The 14,925-nt window shown below is 51.7% G+C and overlaps 2 protein-coding genes across 6 annotated transcripts; both read left to right on the forward strand.

Annotated features, from left to right (window-relative positions):
* The first annotated feature begins 654 nt into the window (after positions 1–654).
* DCTN3 (dynactin subunit 3) lies at positions 655–9,076 on the forward strand. 4 transcript variants are annotated; one of them, XM_070375431.1, is made up of 8 exons: positions 655–808; positions 4,201–4,285; positions 5,115–5,201; positions 6,789–6,872; positions 7,019–7,065; positions 7,841–7,899; positions 8,497–8,593; positions 8,719–9,076. In XM_070375431.1, exons 1-8 carry the CDS (start codon positions 713–715, stop codon positions 8,836–8,838), a joined length of 675 nt encoding a protein of 224 aa, XP_070231532.1. In that variant the 5' UTR covers positions 655–712; the 3' UTR covers positions 8,839–9,076. The 4 variants fall into 4 exon arrangements, with proteins under 4 accessions (XP_070231532.1, XP_070231533.1, XP_014336025.1 ...); XM_070375432.1 differs by having other exon boundaries at positions 656–808; positions 8,497–8,556; positions 8,749–9,076; XM_014480539.2 differs by lacking the exon at positions 7,019–7,065 and having other exon boundaries at positions 656–808.
* Positions 9,077–10,721: 1,645 nt separating this feature from the next.
* Positions 10,722–13,027, forward strand: RPP25L (ribonuclease P/MRP subunit p25 like). 2 transcript variants are annotated; one of them, XM_070375434.1, is made up of 2 exons: positions 10,722–10,860; positions 11,622–13,027. In XM_070375434.1, exon 2 carries the CDS (start codon positions 11,655–11,657, stop codon positions 12,144–12,146), a length of 492 nt encoding a protein of 163 aa, XP_070231535.1. In that variant the 5' UTR covers positions 10,722–10,860; positions 11,622–11,654; the 3' UTR covers positions 12,147–13,027. The 2 variants fall into 2 exon arrangements, with proteins under 2 accessions (XP_070231535.1, XP_070231534.1); XM_070375433.1 differs by having other exon boundaries at positions 10,749–10,898.
* The last annotated feature ends 1,898 nt before the right edge of the window (positions 13,028–14,925 follow it).

A 14,925-nucleotide genomic window follows, 5' to 3' on the forward strand; every position in this document is an offset into this window, starting at 1 on the left:
AAGAGCACCCAGGACTGATCTTTAGAATGGACTGGTTGGATCTGCTTGCAGTCCAAAGGACTCTCAAGAGTCTTCTCCAACACCACAGTTCAAAAGCATCAATTCTTCGGCACTCAGCTTTCTTCACAGTCCAACTCTCACATCCATACATGACTACTGGAAAAACCATAGCCTTGACTAGACGGACCTTTGTTGGCAAAGTAATGTCTCTGCTTTTGGATATGTTATCTAGGTTGGTCATAACTTTCCTTCCAAGGAGTAAGCGTCTTTTAATTTCATGGCTGTAATCACCATCTACAGTGATTTTGGAGCCTAAAAAAATAAAGTCTCTTAGAAGATTCCAAAAGTATCTCACGGAATTTCCTACTATTCTATGGGAATGGACCAATCTTACAATAATGGGTATATTCATATGTGCAACCTCGGGGAAAGGGCAGGGGAAATCTCTCTGGTACCCTGGAATTGGAAGAAGAGAGGCAAAGTTCCTCTTGACAAGCAAGGGCTGGAAATTAGCGCCTGACAGGTAGCCGTTGCCTAGGATACCAGGCAGCTTTTCGTTGGCCCTGCCTGCCACTTCCGCATCGAAGGGCTGAATCGTTGCGTCACTTCCTGTATGCAAGGGCTCCCGTCCACTCGGATTGGGCCGCCTTCTCTATTTGGACGGATGTCCTGCCCTCTGGCTATTCCTGGCTGAGGCGGGGCAGCGGGAGCCATGGCGGCTGTGACCGATGTTCAGCGGCTACAGGCCCGGGTGGAGGAGCTGGAGCGCTGGGTGTACGGACCAGGGGGGTCTCGGGGCTCGCGGAAGGTGAGCGATCTTGGGTCCAGTGGTCCCTCTCTGGGGCAAAGAGGAGTGGCCTATTGGCCTGGTCCTGGAGATGGATGCTGCAGCCCCAGCCCTGTTGCTCGCAACTAGGCCATTGAAATAGGAAAGGTCCGAGACCTCCCAGAGCATATCGGACCCTCGGGATCCATTGCCATGGAGGGAATTGTGGGCTTGAGGTGGACTCAAAGAGGAGACTCCGTCTTTACCCTCGCGGGATAGTTGGGGAGACCTGACACACTCGAGAAACTGACTAATGAGTAAGAGCTTTCAGTAAGAGCCTAAGTCACAGTGAAAGGGACGTGGTAGAGCCTTGCCTAATTGCTAAGTGAATTGTGCAAAGAGAGGTCCAAGGGACCCCAAAAGAGGCAGACCAGAGATGGATAAGGAAGCCTCCAGGGAGTTAGGGATGAGTCTGAGAGGGCCAGGATTAGGAGGGAAGAGGATTGAATACTGAGTGTTCAGATATGGACTGACAGTCTTTCCTCTAGTGGCTGAATTTTTTTAGCTCACTTCCCGTCCATCCCCGTTTTTACCTATGGAAAGACCTTTCACTGAAGGTGGCTGTATCGGGCATACCCTGGAGTTAAGTGCCTCAGAGGTAATGACGTCCATGCGTACACTGCTTGTGGTATTAGTTGTCACCAGATTGTGTCCCATTTGAGAACTGACTTCTCAAAACATTTTTTTCCCTGTGACATCTATAATGCAAATCCTCCTGATTTTCCTCCTATCTCTCTGGCTGCTTTTACTCAGTAAGATTGCCAGGAGAAATATCAATAACCTCAGACATGCAGATGACACCACCCTTATGGCAGAAAGTGAAGAAGAACTAAAGAGCCTATTGATGAAAGTGAAAGAGGAGAGTGAAAAAGTTGGCTTAAAGCTCAACATTCAGAAAACTAAGATCATGGCCTCCAGTCCTATCACTTCATGGCAAATAGATGGGGAAACAGTGGAAACAGTGGCTGACTTTATTTTTCTGGGCTCCAAAATCACTGCAGATGGTGATTGCAGCCATGAAATTAAAAGACGCTTACTCCTTGGAAGGAAAGTTATGACCAACCTAGACAGCATATTAAAAAGCAGAGACATTACTTTGCCAACAAAGGTCCATCTAGTCAAGGCTATGGTTTTTCCAGTAGTCACGTATGGATGTGAGAGTTGGACTATAAAGAAAGCTGAGCATCAAAGAATTGATGCTTTTGAACTGTGGAGTTGGAGAAGACTCTTGAGAGTCCCTTGGACTGTAAGGAGATCCAATCAGTCCATCCTAAAGGAGATCAGTCCTGCGTGTTCATTGGAAGGACTGATGTTGAAGCTGAAACTCCAATACTTTGGCCACCTAATGCGAAGAGCTGACTCATTGGAAAAGACTCTGATGCTGGGAAAGATTGAGGGCAGGAGGAGAAGGAGACGACAGAGGATGAGATAGTTGGATGGCATCACCAACTCAATGGACATGGGTTTGGGTGGACTCCAGGAGTTGGTGATGGACAGGGAGGCCTGGCGTGCTGCAGTTCATGGGGTCGAAGAGTCGGCCACGACTAAACGACTGAACTGATTTACCTCCTCATGTATTTGATCCTTGAATATCAGCATTCCTTACCCTCTAACCTAAAACCTATGTGAGATCATTTACTTTCATAGTCTCTCCCTCTATTCAACCCTTTAATACTGGAATTCCTCACCCTCTACCCTTAAAGCTTAGATCAATTCAGCCAAGAGGAAGGGATCAGCGAATATATAGTATGTGCTGCTGCTGCTAAGTCACTTCAGTCGTGTCCGACTCTGTGTGACCCCATAGACAGCAGCCCACCAGGCTCCCCCGTCCCTGGGATTCTCCAGGCAAGAACACTGGAGTGGGTTGCCATTTCCTTCTCCAATGCATGAAAGTGAAAAGTGAAAGTGAAGTCGCCCAGTCGTGTCCAACTCTTCGAGACCCCATGGACTGCAGCCCACCAGGGTCCTCTGTCCATGGGATTTTCCAGGCAGGAGTACTGGAGTGGGGTGCCATCGCCTTCTCCAGAGTGACTAACACTACTTCATACTATTAAGAGGGCATACAGACTGGTACGTAGGCCTGCATTTACTATATTAAGTGACCTATGATGGGGTTGGGAAACACTGGGTGGAGGCTGTAAAAGCACATGGTAGAGACATATAGCCCAGAGGAAGAGAGGCTATACGATGAATGAATTAATAAATGGGGCATATCTGTAGAAAGAAATATTATTCATCCATAAAAAGAAATGAAGTACTGATACCCTGCTACAAGGTGGGTGAATCTTGAAAGCATTATGTTAAGTGAAAGAAGCCAGACACAAAAAACCACATATTGTATCATTCCATTCATATGAATGTACAGAAAAGGCAAATCCACAGAGACAGAAAATAATGTTTACTATGGGCTAGGATGAGGGGGAATGGGCTGTGATTGTTAATGACTATGGTGCATCTTTGGGGGTGATAAAAATGGATGGTATTAAATAATGCTTGAAGTGAAGTCACTCAGTCGTGTCTGACTCTTAGCGACCCCACGGACTGCAGCCTACCAGGCTCCTCCATCCATGGGATTTTCCAGGCAAGAGTACTGGAGTGGGATGCCATTGCCTTCTCCAATAGTATGTGCTGCTGCTGCTGATGCTGCTGCTAAGTCGCTTCAGTCATGTCCGATTCTGTGCAACCCCATAGATGGCAGCCCACCAGGCTCCCCCGTCCCTGGGATTCTCCAGGCGAGAATACTGGAGTGGGTTGCCACTTCCTTTTCCAATGCATGAAAGTGAAAAGTGAAAGTGAAGTCGCTCAGTCGTGCCCGACTCTTAGCGACCTCATGGACTGCAGCCCACCAGGCTCCTCCGTCCATGGGATTTTCCAGGCAAGAGTACTGGAGTGGGGTACCATTGCCTTCTCCGATAGTATGTGCTAGTGCCCCATAAACCCTAAAGTAGTTCATTACTTCCCCAATCACACATGAAACTCCCCGAGGAGTACATGATTATCTACCCGTTCATACTGAGGATTCCCAGAAAGTGGACTTGGATCTCTTAATACAAGAGAAGTGGGTAATTGTAGGGACAAGGAAGTTTGGAGTCTGAGGAAATGAAGATTCTTTATCTCTTCCAAGCCTCGAGCCAAGTGGTAAATCTTGGAATTAACTTCCACTCCCCTGGTGGCTTAGAGGATAAAGCGTCCGCCCACAATGCGGGAGACCCAGGTTCGATCCCTGGGTAAGGAAGATCTTCTGGAGAAGGAAATGGCACCCCACTCCAGTACTCTTGCCTGGAAAATCCCATGGACAGAGGAGCCTGATAGGCTATAGCCCATGGGGTCACAAAGAGTCAGACACGACTGATTGACTTCACTTCCCCTTACAGGTGGCTGATGGCTTGGTCAAGGTGCAGGTGGCTTTGGGGAACATCGCCAGCAAGAGGGAGAGGGTGAAGGTTCTGTACAAAAAGAGTAAGTGTTTCCATGAGGTGCCTGCCTGCCCTCCTTCTCAAGCCTATGCTTCCTGGTTCCCTGCCCAGGCCCTTAAGCCCAATAGGTCACTGGAGTTTCACTTTGGGGATAGCAGGTGAAGACATTTTCCTGATGAAATGGTGAATTGGGGTATGCTTTCTACCTTGTGGTTAAACCCCAAGCCCATGGCAATGTCCTAAGTTATGAGATAAGAGCTCTGCCTGAAAGTCCCCTGAGGAAGGAGAGAGGCGGAGTATGGAATTTCCATAGGCAAGGTTCAGAGGCAGGAAAGAAATCAGGCACTGAGAGCCCCAGCCTTGGCTCAGCCAGGCCTTTTTGATCATGTCAGAGCTAGCAACCTGTTCAGTAACTAGAAATCAGATAAAGTTCTGGCATGTCTTAGTGGCACAGAGGGGCAAGGTACCTTCTACCCTTGAAGACAGATCAGTGAAAATGCTAAGGGCCCAGGGTATTGGAGGCAGTTGTGTTCCCAGCTGTAAAGTTTGACTCTGGCCAGCAGGATGGTTAGATAGCATCACTGACTCAATGGACATGAATCTGAGCAAACTCCCAGAGATAGTGAGGGGCAGGGAAGCCTGGCATGCTGCAGTTCATGGGGTCCAAACAGTCGGACACAATTTAGTGACTGAACAGCAGGTGATCAGAGGGAAGAGAAGGAAGTGGGGATGGGGGCCTGGTGGACCCTGTGGGTATCAGTTCCTCACTCAAGGCTCTCCCCAAGGCCGACCCTTCCCCTGATATCCTTCCTTAACAAGACTGATCCCCACTCCCCAGCCTTATTCCATTTTCCATCTTGTTACTTTTCTAGTTGAAGACTTGATCAAATACCTGGATCCTGAGTACATTGACCGCATTGCCTTACCTGATGCCTCCAAGCTGCAGTTCATCTTGGCAGGTAGTGCTGGGTAGGATGTGCACATGCATCTGGGGGAAGTTGGGCACAGAGATGGCCTCCCTCTAAGTTCTCTCCTGGATGCAGCCTGGGAAGCTGCTCTCTGGAATCTGGACTGTGGCTGGAGGTGGACTTGTGGTCGGCATTGGGTACAGTAGACCCTGGAGCCAGCTGCAGACCAGAGTGCCGTCCACTGTGGAAGCAACTCCAGTGTTCTATCTATGGCATGCCTCTAGGATTTTCCTTTAGAACCTTCCTTACTTCTGCTCGGTAGACATAGAGTTTCTAGGAAAGGGTGGGGGCAGAGAGCATTGCCGTGGGAGAGATGAGGATATAAGCATGGGTTTCAGCATCTTGCAGGTGGGAAAGTGCTGGGATTTCGGAGTTCTAGGCAGGAACTATTGTCTTAGCAGTGTTTGCTTATCAGTTAGTTAGCTACTCCACGAGGTATGGTTTGCCACCCCCTGTGTTTGTTCATGCATTCAAGTGCTTATCTGCTGTGATCCGGACATCCAAGGTGTGAGGTATACAGCGGTGAACCGGAACATCCCTGAACCACTGCTGTGGCTCAGATACCAAGTTCAGGAGGTCTTCTCCTGCACCAATTCTTGAGTCCAGCCTCTCCACCCCTCCCTGTGACACTATCTCTGTGTTCATCCCCTGGCACTTGAACAGTTTCCTAAGTCCTCTTCTTTTTTATTTATTTTTTTCTTTCTTTTTTTTTCCCTTTGCTTATTCCTAAGTCCTCTTCTTGACCCCAGTTTCCCACTTCTTGCATGTGGCTCACTATCATCTTCCCAAAACACATTTCCAGCATGCCACCATGTTTACTTTGGAACCTCAGCGTGTCTGTATCTTTCTCTTCCTACTAGGATAAATTCCTAATTCCTTAGCCTACCATGCAAAGCTCCCTATAGACTGCCGGATCTCCCCTCCCATCTAGCTGTTTCCTGTGCTCTCCTTGCTCCAGTTCAGCCAATTGAATTCTTTTGCCTCTACTGATTGACATGGATTCTTGCCGTCAGATGACTGACGTAACAGTCCTCCCTTCTTGAATGCCCTTCCACTCTGCAGTCATTGAAACCCCCTGTGCACAGGGCCATCCCAGTCCTGCTGTGCTTGTCACTGGACTCTCCTGTTACTATCCCAGCTGTCCAGGAACTTGTAATTGTGCCTCTCTGACCCACTGAGCACTACCTGCCTGGTATCTTGCACAAGTCCCCTCTTTCAGACTTTCCCAGGAGCCCTTGGTTACTTCAGGTCTGAAGTACTTTGTCTCCTGTGGCCTAGGAGAGGCTCTCTGAATTTATGGATAGGAGGCTAGAGGGAGAGGCCTCAGAGTTAAAACTTGGAGAAAGGTTGGATTTGGAGGCACTTAGAGATAGGGCTCAAGATAGGTCAGACCAGCGGCATCCAGGAGAGGTGGAGGCAGACTTGGGGAGTGTGCACAGAAAGAAGGGGGCAGTGGGCAGAGTGGCTGCCCCGGCTCCAGGACTCAGTCCTCTCCCTGGCCTGGTCCCCAGCTCCTCGCCTGGGAGTGGCCGTGCCTGGGCCCGCCTCACTGCTACTCTCTGTCTGTTCATGCCGCAGAGGAGCAGTTCATTCTCTCGCAGGTTGCACTTCTGGAGCAGGTGGAGGCTCTGGTACCCATGCTGGACAGCACTCACATCAAAGGTACCTTCTGGGGTTGCATCTCCTCTGCTCTACGTGGGGAGGTAGGATGGGCAGGACTTCCCTGGGCTCAGACTGGCTCTGCTCCTTGTCTTTACCCTCACCTTGGGGTACTGGCCACCTGCACTGGATTAAAATTGCCAAGGCAGAGAGCTCAGCTTCAGAACTCAGGCAGTTTGGCCCTAAGGACACTCAGGTAAGCCCAGTGGCCTCCCACTCTAGGATTTCTTCCGTTTTCTACCCCACCCCTCAGCATCTGTCCTTCAGGGTGTTGCAGAGGCCAGGTTTTTCTGTAAGAGTCCCTGCGGGGGCGGGGGTGGTTTATGTGAATGTGTGTGAATTCTTCCAGCCGCACTGCCTAGGGCAGTCCCTGGGCCCGGATTTTGACAAGCAGACAGTGACTTTAATTGAATCCAGATATCCATCTTGTCTGTCTCTGGAGGTATTTTTTCCAGCTCCCCCTCCCTACCCCTGATCAGTTTTCTGCTGAGCATCTGACAGCCTTAAGCTGTGGGCCCTGCATGGTGGCTGAGGCTCTGGGTATTGGGTTCCAAGTGACCAGCTTAGGGACCTTGCATTTGTCCTCAGCCCACCTGCAGGCTCCCTGTTCCCTGGGCCAGGCAGCTCTGGTCCTGCTGGGCTGAGAGCAAAGGAACAGATCCTATAATAATCAAAGCTTTCTTTACCTGCCCTGCTCACAGCACTGGGGTGGGTATATGGGGCAACTCTGGGAACCCCAAGGTTTTGTCTTCTAGGGGCCTGTATCTTCCCCTCCCCTTTGGGTCCTAGAGTAGGACTGGGGTGGACAGGGAGCCCCACCACCACCACCTCCGGCTGCAGCGGTCGATGAAGCTGGCGTTTGTTTAGCTTCTCCACTCAATACTCTAATCCTGCCGAAGACCTAATAGACTATTGAGCAGTCCCGGGGGAAGACACAAGCATCATTGGGCAGTGTGCGTTGTGTTTTACAGCCGTTCCTGAGCATGCTGCCCGCCTGCAGCGCTTGGCCCAGATCCACATCCAGCAGCAGGTACTGGAGGGGAGAGGCCAGGTGGGAAAGTAGAGGTGGTGAGGCTCCTTGTCCCCACCCCTGTCTCCTGGGAAAGTAGCCTCAGGAGCTGATGTCCGCTTCAGGGGAAACTTAGGGTTTCTCCTTTGTCTTGCATGCACCTTCCAGAGGGGAAGGGACTTGCCTCGGGTAAAATCTAGGCCTCCTGCCTCCAGATTAGGGCTATCCTGAGACACCAGAGGATTGATGTTGGGAGGTACCCAAGAATTCCTGGGGATGATGTGTCCTTGACCATAGGTGGAGGAACTGTTTTTTCACTATTTCCAGGCTCTAGTGTGAAGTTCAAAGAGGGTTCAGATATAGGGGACAGGGGAGAAGGAGGCATATACCAGTAGGAATAGGTCTTTAAATGTGTGGTTCGCTCCCTCTTCCATCAGCCTCAGGACTGCAGTTAGGCTACCCATAGCAGAGCCTGAAAGTGCCTCTTTAGAAATTTGCTCCTTTTAGCTCTGAGGTTAAACATTACCTTTTCTGAGGAGCAAGGGCCACTGATGAGGCAGGTAGTGGGGAGTGTGGGCTCTGTCTAACGCCTTTCTTTGCCCCGCCTTGGCCCCACAGGACCAGTGTGTGGAGATCACTGAGGAGTCCAAGGCGCTCCTGGAGGAATACAACAAGACTGTATCCTTTCTGCTCAGCTGGACCCCTGAGGAGTGCTGTATGGAGCCTGGCCTTTTGTTCCATTTCTAGTTCTGTCTCTCATCCCATCCCAACCAGTCTGTCTGTTCCCCAGCTCCCCCTACCTTTAGGCAGAGGCAAACATCTCTCTTCTCCCTCTCTCAGATTCTCATTCTCACCTTGACCTGTGACCAGACAATGCTTCTCTCCAAGCAGTTTGTGCAATGGGATGAACTTCTCTGCCAGCTAGAAGCTGCCAAGCAAGTGAAGCCTGTGGAAGAGTGAATGGCACGTCCCATCCTGGGGTGGGCTGGGGCAGCCAGGCTCCAGGACCTGTGCCAGCCTGCCCTTGTAACAGAGCAGAAAAGAGGTGGCTCTGTATTTATTGGATTCAAGACCTACCTGGCTGCACTCAGGTGGGGCTCTGAGGTCAGAGGTCTGGTTACTTGAGATTTGCTCTTTGCACCTCCTCCCCTCATCAGTGTCCTGTTCCAGTGACAATAAAACTGTAGAGATCACTGCAGGAGTGTGTTAGCTTCCTGGTCTTGGATGGGTATGGTGGTGGGGATGAGGGTGGTAGAGGCCGGAGTTGTCCATCTTCCTAGGAGCTGGACCACCAGCTATACCCATTCTAGTCTAGCTTCCTGGGAGATATAGAGCTCTCAGGATGAATCAGAGAAGGCAATGGCACCCCACTCCAGTACTCTTGCCTGGAAAATCCCATGGACAGAGGAGCCTGGTGGGCTACAGTCCATGGGGTCGCTAAGAGTCTGACACGACTGAGCAACTTCACTTTCACTTTTCACTTTCATGCATTGGAGAAGGAAATGACAACCCACTCTGGTGTTCTTCCCTGGAGAATCCCAGGGACGGGGGAGCCTGGTGAGCTGCCGTCTATGGGGTCGCACAGAGTCGGACACGACTGAAGCGACTTAGCAGCAGCAGCAGGATGAATGCTCTCATTTGCTTGATCTGAGTGGAACATTTGGTTTTGTATCCATTTATCCCACATTTACCAAGTACACTCTAAATGTCAGATGCCATACCAGGTGGGGAGGTCACAGGTAGGGTCCACCTGATCCCTGCCCTGTACAGGATAGCTGGGGAAACAGTCATGGAAAAGGGGAGGGAACCATGTGGCACAAGGGTTCTTTGGGGGCACAGAAGAAAAAGGGATGTGGCTGGTAGCCCTGGAGAGTAATATGCGGGGTCTTTGAGAACCAAGGGAGCAGCATGTGCAAAGTAGAGGGGAGCCTCTATGTTGCTCTCCTGGTGCTATGAGAAGAGAAGAGGAGCCTAAAAGAGGATGCAGGGGGCTTTGGGGCGGGGACGGGGCGGGGCGGTGCTGTGGCTGGAAAGGAGGGAGAGTTGGCGTATTAAAGAGCAAAGAAACCGATGGCACCTCACTCCACCAAGTGTTTGCTGTCCCCTTGCGGTCTCCGGGACTGCTGCGGCTCCAGGCCCCTTTACGTCGGCCTGCCCGCCACCGTACCGAGGCGGTCTCATTGGCATTTCAAATCCAACACGTCTGAAACTGAGCCATCCTAGACTCTTGCCTCCTCCATCCAAACAGTCGCCAAACCCACCTCGTAGTATCTTCCAACTTAATTTACTTTTCCCCCTTCCCACTGCTGTTTCTCTGGCTCATTCTTTCAACAAATGCTTTAACAAATATTCGAGCACTTATTATAGGCGGGGCAATTTGCTAAGCACCGCGGACAGGCCCCTGGGACATGCGGCCAGGAGTCACCAGAGGGAGGCCCGAGAGCTGCGCACACGAACAGGTTTGACTTGCGCCTTGATGAAAGCCCCCTGTGGTTCGCTAGTGCCCACAGGGTGAGGTTAAAGTTCAGAACTCGATGATCAAGGCTCTCGCCCCCACAGTAGCCGCACCACCCGGCACCTCTAGCTCCGGTCCAAAGAGAAACCCGCCACTCTGCCTCTACTACTGCGGTGTGCTCAGCAGGTAACGCCCGCCGCGCATTGTCTAAGGGCCAACTCCTCCGCATCCTTCCGACGCGGACTTCGGACGCGGGACTCCTCTGCTGGCCGCTCCTCTCCCCCGCAGCGCTCTCTCCGCTTGCAAAGGAATGCTCCTTGCCCGGGGCATAACAGCGAAGACACCCCGCGTGCAGCGGATCCGCGTATCCGGGGCTAGCTCACTCCCCGGCGTCCGGCACCTCTCAGTTTGCGAACCCGGACTCAGGCCCCGCCCCGTCCGGCGTGCGCGGCCCCGCGGCTTCGGCGCGCTCTCGGCCCGCGCCATCTTGGCTTCAGATCGAGCGTAGGGAGTGCGCGGCCGCGGCGGTGAGAGCCGGAGCCCTGCGGGGCGGGGGCGCCTGGAGGTGCGAGGAGGAGAGGGGAGGCCGGGTGCTGGGCCTCTGCGGTGGCCAGTGGCGGTGGGGACCGCGGAGCCCGGCCTCTCGCGGCCCCGACGCCAGGGGTGGCCCGAGCAGCCGTTGGCGTCAAGCCTCTGCTTCCCAGTGTCTGAGGGACCCTAGGTTGGGGGGGATCGACCCTAGAATCTCTGGATGAGAGAGCGGTGCCCGACCCTGTCTTCGGGGTCCAGGAGTTGGGGAGGGGATCGTTTCTGTTTTTGAGGAGCTTTTGGATGAGGGCTCTTGGCTCCGTTTGGTGGAGTATGGGGTGTGGGGGGCGGGGTGGGGGGGGTGCTTGGCCCTGATTTCTGGGAGCACGAAGTGAGGCGCCTTTGCCCTGTCGCCCTGTGGGGAGCCCAGGGTGAGGAGCACTCAGCCTTGTGCTTAGGGAGTCTTGGGTGAGGGCCTGGATCCAGTCCCCAGGAACCCCAGATGAGGAAGGTTCATTCCCAGTGCCAGGGAGCTAGAGATGGAGGGGCTTGGCCGGTGTTCAGGGTCGGTGGAGGGTTATGGCCCCGTCCAGAGGACTGGGGTACATCCCCCGCTAGGGGGAGGCAGGCATGACCCCTTGTCCTGGGGATCAGGGGTTTAAGGTCCCATTTCTGGGAAATCTGGGCGGAGCAGCGCCCTAGGGAGGCAGGGTGGGGTGGCCTGGGACACAGTGCCCACCATCCTCTGACTTCCCTGCAGCCGGGCAGCGAGGCGGACACGACAGCAGGCTGGATGGAGCACTATCGGAAAGCTGGCTCTGTGGAACTCCCCGCACCTTCCCCGATGCCCCAGCTGCCTCCTGATACCCTGGAGATGCGGGTTCGAGCCGGCAGCAAGATCCGCAACCTCTTGGGCCTGGCGCTGGAGCGGCTGGAGGGCGGCAGCGCTCGCCACGTGGTATTCTCAGGCTCTGGCCGCGCTGCAGGCAAGGCTGTCAGCTGTGCTGAGATTGTTAAACGGCGGGTACCAGGCTTGTACCAGCTTACCAAGCTGCGCTTCCTGCAGACCGAGGACAGCTGGGTGCCTACCTCACCTGACACGGGTCTGGATCCCCTCACGGTCCGCAGCCATGTGCCTGCAGTGTGGGTACTGCTGAGCCGAGACCCCCTGGACCCCAATGAGTATGGCTACCAGCCCCCTGGGGCACCCCCTGACCTCGGGCCCACACCTGCCTCCAGCTGTGGCCCTCAGCCTAGAAGAAGGGCTCGAGATACCCGGTTCTGAGGACCTGTGGGCAAGCTGTTGTCTAGACTGAGTGTCTAGGATGGCTGTACTTTTGAGAAGCCTCTAACTGCTCAAGGTCTCCAACAAAACTTGAGTTTACGAAAGTGGGCCTCCTTATCCTGCTTCCCCTTCCCTCTGGCTCCTGGAAAGGGACTTTTGTGAAGAGTGACAGGTGTGGAGTCTCTGCCGGGTTCTAGATTGCTTAAGAAGCAACATCCTAAGTCAGTGTGTAGGTCAACTTGCCACAGCATAAATAAAATACAATATTATGTAGAGAAAGAAGAAGGGTTACTTTGCCTTCTACATACAGTGCCTCTCATCTGTCTTCTGACAGAGATCCAAGGAGTGAGTTAGGAAATAAAGGCTCTGTCTGTTTGTCTGATGAACCTCTGCTTGGCCTGCTGTTGGAAGTGGGATTAAGGGAGTGGGAGTTCCTGCCCTTGACCCCCAGGAGCTCCCAGTCTAGAGACAAGAAAAGTAGGTTCAGATGGGTGCTGGGACTGAAGATGCAGCCTCAAACAGTAACCTGACTGTCTAGATCCCTGGGTAGCTGTCTGCTTCCTGTTTGGGGCTGGTTGAAGGACTCTGCATTTTTCTCCACCTGCAGCATAGAGACATACCTCATTTTGTTGCACGCAGATATTACATTTCTTACATAAGAAGTGAAGTTTTGTGGCAAGCCTGCATTGAACAAGTCTGGCAATGCCATTTTTCCAACAGTGTTCATTTCGTGTCTCTGTCACATTTTGGTAATTCTCAAAATATCTCAAACTTTAATTATTATTATATTTGTTATAGTGATCTATGATGTTACTGCTGTAACTTAGTGAAAGCTCAAATGATGGTTAGCATTTTTTAGCAATAAAATATTTTAAAATTAAGGTATGTATGTAGATTGTTTTTTAGCCACAATTCTGTCACACTCATAATAGACTACAGTATAGGGCTTCCCTGGTGGCTCAGAGGTTAAAGCCTCTGCCTCCAATGCGGGAGACCCGGGTTCGATCCCTGGGTCGGGAAGATCCCCTGGAGAAGGAAATGGTAACCCACTCCAGAATTCTTGCCTGGAGAATCCCATGGACGGAGAAACCTGGTAGGCTACAGTCCACGGGGTCACAAAGAGTCGGACACGACTGAGCGACTTCACTTCACTTCATAGGGTAAACATAACTTTTTTAAGCACTTGGAAACCAGTAAACTTCTGTGGCTCGCACTATAGAGATCTTCCTTTTATTGAGGTGGTCTGGAGCTGAACCCAAAATGTCTCTGAGGTATGCCTGTATTACAGTATAGTGGTTGAGATCATGGCCTTGGTCACCAGACTGTCTGGATTTGAATCCTGGTTCTACCACTTACTAGGAAGTTACTGCTCTGTGCTTTAGTGTTCTCATCCATAGAACAAGATGTAATACTTGCCTCGTAGGATTGTTATGAGGATTAAATGTAGAAATATACATATGATTCTTAAATATCACCTGGGCCTGTATACCCTCAGCTCTCCATATCTGTGGATGTAGAACTCGTGGATATAAACGGCTGATTGTACTCCACCTTTTTATTTAAGGAACTTGAGTATTTTGGTAAAAAAAATCCATGGGGGATCCTAGAGCCAGTTCCCTGAGGATACCGAGGGATGACTGTAAATGTTCATTGCCCGCATTATGAATGAGTCAGCTTACAAACATGTTTTTTCCTTAAAAACATAAGCTCAATTCCACATTCCCCCTTCAGTTCTCACCCTTGTACCCCTAGCGGTTCCTCTTCTGTCTCACCTTGGCTGTAGGCTCAGGTTCACCAGGGACAGGTCAAAAGCATAAGGAAAGGTGAAGATTGCAGTGGTAGCCAGGAGGCTGAGGGGACCAGAGCAGGATCGTGGCAGTGGTGGACTCAGTGAGGAGCTGAGCAAATCGGGTGTTCCACTGGAGTTTATGTTCTCCATTGTGTCCACAGCTTGGGTGTCCAATCACTAGGAAAGCACAAAGGGTGGACTCTTCTGGGACCATGTAGCAGGATGGGCACAGCAGTTGGAGGGTGTTGAAGTGATGTCTGGCTGAGTCCAGGCAGGTGGGGTTGAAATATTGGGAGAGATGGAGTTAAGGGACTGGAGGCCTCAATAAGGGCTTAGAGCAGGCATAAGGGGACCACAGGACCAGCAGGCTGTGGTCAAAACTTGGAACACTGCATCTTTTTCTTGCCCAGAGTGGAGGGGTGAGAGATTCAGGGCATACTAGATAAGACAGAAAAACCCTCTGCAGCTTCCCAGCTGGGCCCTCTACTGCAGAAGGTCATGAAGCATCTAATACCATCCTAATGGCTGTGGTCCTGACTCAGTGTCTGGCTACCAGCAACTGCCTGATTTACTCTCTGTGTCTAATTCACGTTTTTTGCTCCCGCTCAGCTTCTGCATATCACCATTTCTCTGAACATCTCTACTTGCATGTCCTTTACCATCAACAGTCCCCTGTGTATCATTGGTCCCCAGAGATTTGGGACCAGGCTTCTTGCAGACTATTGATCTTTGGCTCAGCATCCCATCTTGATCCAGTGTGTGGCGGCCAGGGTGGAAAGAGCATGTGAACTAAGCGTGGTGACTATGTTGAAGGAGTGATCCAGTTAGGCAGCATCATAGGCTCTGGGACTCGCAGGATGAACTCCCCACCGGGCAGCTCCTCATTAAGGCACTACCTGGGGTCTTGATGATGGCAGGGGGAATGTGGAGAGAAACTGAGCTGCAGTCAAAATCCCTTGAGAAGAACAGGATCTGCCACTACTTGGAGAA

The sequence above is a fragment of the Bos mutus genome, chromosome 8 (genome assembly GCF_027580195.1).
Source record: "Bos mutus isolate GX-2022 chromosome 8, NWIPB_WYAK_1.1, whole genome shotgun sequence".
NCBI lineage: Eukaryota > Metazoa > Chordata > Mammalia > Artiodactyla > Bovidae > Bos > Bos mutus.

Excerpts from the sequence above, each read along its gene's own strand:
- DCTN3 (XM_070375431.1), top strand. The coding sequence starts at position 713 with ATGGCGGCTGTGACCGATGTTCAGCGGCTACAGGCCCGGGTGGAGGAG. Across the intron at positions 809-4,200 it reads GGTCTCGGGGCTCGCGGAAG|GTGGCTGATGGCTTGGTCAA; the intron begins GTGAGCGATCTT and ends TTCCCCTTACAG. Across the intron at positions 5,202-6,788 it reads GCTGCAGTTCATCTTGGCAG|AGGAGCAGTTCATTCTCTCG; the intron begins GTAGTGCTGGGT and ends TTCATGCCGCAG.
- RPP25L (XM_070375434.1), top strand. The coding sequence starts at position 11,655 with ATGGAGCACTATCGGAAAGCTGGCTCTGTGGAACTCCCCGCACCTTCC.